Source organism: Polistes canadensis, unplaced genomic scaffold, assembly GCF_001313835.1.
Source record: "Polistes canadensis isolate GaletaPanama2010 unplaced genomic scaffold, ASM131383v1 scaffold_438, whole genome shotgun sequence".
Lineage (NCBI taxonomy): Eukaryota > Metazoa > Arthropoda > Insecta > Hymenoptera > Vespidae > Polistes > Polistes canadensis.
In genome coordinates this window covers 28,086-31,997 of record NW_014569985.1, presented here as the reverse complement: position 1 = coordinate 31,997, position 3,912 = coordinate 28,086, and the positions used below count along the sequence as shown (strand labels likewise).

General features: G+C 30.3%; 1 protein-coding gene across 5 annotated transcripts in view; it reads right to left on the bottom strand.

The window, feature by feature from the left end:
- LOC106792462 overlaps positions 1 to 3,912 on the bottom strand; it is a 58,669-nt gene that overhangs the window by 42,063 nt on the left and 12,694 nt on the right. For all 5 annotated transcript variants that reach the window (XM_014758889.1, XM_014758890.1, XM_014758891.1 and 2 more), the window contains exon 4: positions 3,802 to 3,859. In XM_014758889.1, the coding sequence (XP_014614375.1) occupies positions 3,802 to 3,859 (58 nt within the window). The remainder of the gene's footprint in view (positions 1 to 3,801; positions 3,860 to 3,912) is intronic.

Sequence of the window (3,912 nt, the reverse complement as noted above, 5' to 3'; positions counted from 1 at the left end):
TTTTTAGTATATTGTGTTCATAGAAAAATTACTAAAGAAAATAAAAGAGGCGTAGTGATGGTAATGCATAAATTATAAAATATATAACTAACGTAATTATAAGTTTTTTCATAGACACAATTGAGAAAATACAAAATTCATTTATGTAGATAAAAATAGGGGAGAGAAATACGTTAATTTATTTTTAATCACTATGTCGAACATAATCTATAAAAAATCAAGAGACGTTCATTTTACATTGATCGTGATTACCATCAGCTGACTGGAATTAAGATTTGGCATTAAGCCGTAGGAAATCCGGGAATATTGAATTTCGAAGTTCGAACGAATGGCAAAGTTTTTCTCTCTCTCTTTCTCTCTCTCTCTCTACTGAACTTTGAATAAATTCATGACTTCGCAAAAATAACGTAACGTTCGTGGAAAAAAACCGTTCGCACGAGAAACACGCGTCTAATCTTTCTAATGAAAATGCTGACTTTACGAATATCCTTTTTCTCGGGATGATCCTTCCTTCTATTATGTATATATATATATATGTGTGTGTGTGTGTGTATGAGTTGTCTGAAAAATTCGATATCGATTTTTAATGAAAATTCCAAAAGAATACTTTTATATTTCACTATATATATTCAAAAAAATATAGGAACTTTTCATATAACATAATGTTTACTATACATAATATGTATTTAGTAACTAATTGTAAGTTGGAATACAACTTCGTTCTTTCTACAGATAGTAATATATTTAATATTGTTAAAGAGAAGTATTCAAAATATACAATTGCACAGTTGCATCGATGCACACTTACAAAAACTCACATTACTTGATAATAAAGTTTGTTAAACAATGCAAAGTGTATAATTGCACAGATGTATAACTGCAGAGAAACTTACACTACTCTAAGATAAAGCTTGTTAAACAAAACTAAATTTTCTTTCCATCTGCAAAAAAAGAAACGAAGTTATAGTCCACCTAAGTTACTAAACGCATCACGTATATTTTTCCCTTTACTAAAAAGAAAACAACATTATTAAAAGTAATATTTAAAAAGTTAGGAGAAAAAAATCATTTGATTTTGTACAAAAAATCCATCTAGGGAAACATTTGGAGCACCCTGTGTATCGACCAAAAAACGAGACGTAATCGTTGCAAAGACGACGAGAACGAATTTCGCGTGGAAATTCGTAATTCGTGAGAGGTGAGAAAACAAATTTACCTACCCACCCAACGACGACGACAACGAATCACATTTTAGACTCCTTCCTCTTTTTTTTTCTCTCTTATTTAGTATATTACTCTTTGTATGTATTTCTCCTTATCTATCTTTCTCTCTTCACAGCTTGTATCTTAATGTCTGTTTCTGTATTTGTTTTTCCTCTCACACGAAAGAATATTTGTCAACCGTCTGATTTGTTAGATGAATGGCGAGAGGGTGCGCCGCCATTGCTGAAGACGAAGAAGAACCGAAAATTTCTTCGACGAGAAAGCCGAGAGTCGCAGATTCGTCCGTTGATTTGAAATATTCATGAGTTACTAAGAAAACACACCGAAGTGATGATTATGCCGATGGAAGCTACCGAATTAAGAGGGACGTTAATGTACATATATATATATATACTAATATCAAAGACAATGCTATTAAGTATGTACCACCGAAACTTTCATCCTAAGAAAAATCTTCTCTATCTTCTCCTATTTCTCTCATTTCTCGCCACGAGAACGAAACTTATTTCGTACTTTGTTAAAATAAAATACACTCCTTCTAATTTTATCTTTACTTCTCTAGACACAAATTTCTATCGAATTAACATTCAAAGTTCCTAAATTATTTTTACTAAATTAAATAGTCTTTTTCTTTTGTTTTTTTTTCTTCCAATGATAATCTTCTTTCTTCACATCGTAAAATTGGGAAACTTTATTAGAATCAGAATATAAACATTTGTTCTATAAAAAATCTCTCGAAGATGATTTTTAAAATTATTTAGAAACTTTCGTTTTTTTTTTCATGTGAATGATATTTATTATTTTATTATAAGAATATTTGGGAATGAATTATTTTTTTGTTATTACATTCTCTTTTTTTTTTTTTTTTATTTAAATCTAATCAAATATATCTTTTAGTTTTTTTCTAATGTAAGACGTTTGTTTGCCATTGAAAAATATTCTCGATGATACTTCAAACCCTTTTCTAAAACTCTTGATTCTACCCTTTGGAAAGTACCTAACGTTTCTAACGTTATATACCGTTAGATATCCTATCGAGTTTCTTAGAAGAGAATATATCCGAATAATTCGAGCCAGAATAAGCTAGGAAATTTCCAAAGTCGAACACGCCTACGATAATACTAACGCGAAAGCGAAACACGTCTTCGTCTTCGTCTTCGTCTTCGTCTTCGTCGTAACTGTTTCTAGCCAGGAAGAAGAAAAAAGACAGAGATAGACATAGATAGACAGAGATAGAGAATAATGATCGTCCTTGGAGAAAGAGAAACGAATACGAAAAATGGATGGGATGATGATTTTAATACAGATATAGAGGGTGGGGTCCACAAAATTCCCGGATGATTTAATAAAATCAATTATTCTTTTTTCAAAACTCTAAACCAGTACATTTTTGTTTTCTTTACTAAATTGTAAGACTATGATTCTCTTACGAATAAAAATAAAAATCGAAAAAGTTTCCAAAAAATTAATAATTAAATTTGAAAGTTCCTTTACAAATGTTAAAAAATCATTTAATTAATTTTCTCTTAACTCTCTTTATTATTTTATACTATATAATAAATGTGCTTCTCGCTTTCCTACTCGATGGTAATTGGTTTACGCAATTTATCTAAGAAATCAACTGATCTGCTAGTATTTTAAAATACTATTTATAAACGATTATACCATTGATTTTGAGAAATAGACTTTTAAACAATTCTTTCGATACGACTACGTTATTGCTGACTGTTGATTGTGGTGGTTTTGTGGTGGTGGTTTGTAGTGTGATGATGCTGACACGATGCCGCGTCTAAGTACCTGTACTGTTAGTAAAAGAGAGACAGTAGACTAAAACAGTCACCGCTATAAACTCGCATGCTTACATCACTGAAGGCACTCTCTGCTGTCATCGTCGTCTACTCCTTCGTCGTTTTATTTTTCTTTTTCTTTTTCTTTTTCTTTTTCTTTTTCTTTTTCTTTTTCTTTTTCTTAGTCTCATTTTTCGTTGTGTGATTGTATATAACACACGCGCATTTGTATACACACATAGGTACACTTACTTACTTATGTATGTTACACATGAAAATCAAATAGGATTGCATGAAAATTTCGTACCGATTTATAAATGCATATACAGTTTCATTTACTTATGAATTATCTTTCTAAGAAATTGAAGGTTTATAAAATAATTTAAATAGGGCTAAAGTTTTTGATTGAAACGATAGTGTAACAATTATCTAGAAATAAAAAAAAGGATGTAGGACAAACAATCAATCCTCATAAAAATGATTTACAAAATAAATACAAATAAAAGTATGTCGCCTTTGGATGATTTTTTTTTTGTTTAAATCAGTATGAATTTTCCATGCAATCAAATATAAAAATATTTCAATAAATTCATAAATCATTTCCCAACCCCGCAATTGGCAACGAATAGAAGAGATAAAATTAAGACGACGACGTGTTCGTGTAATATTTTATGTGGAACAAGAATTGACTTAACTTTTGATTTCGAATGGTCTCTCTTCTTGTCTTTTACGTCATTATTTTAGCGAAAAGAAAGATTCGAAACAAACGTGTATGTATATATGTACTCACATTTTATCAGCTTCACTACGTCCGTGTGCGTGGACTGCATTACATTCACCCCATTGACCTAAAAAAGTAGAAACAATCGTTATTCACCTTTTTACTTTTTATTTCTCTCTT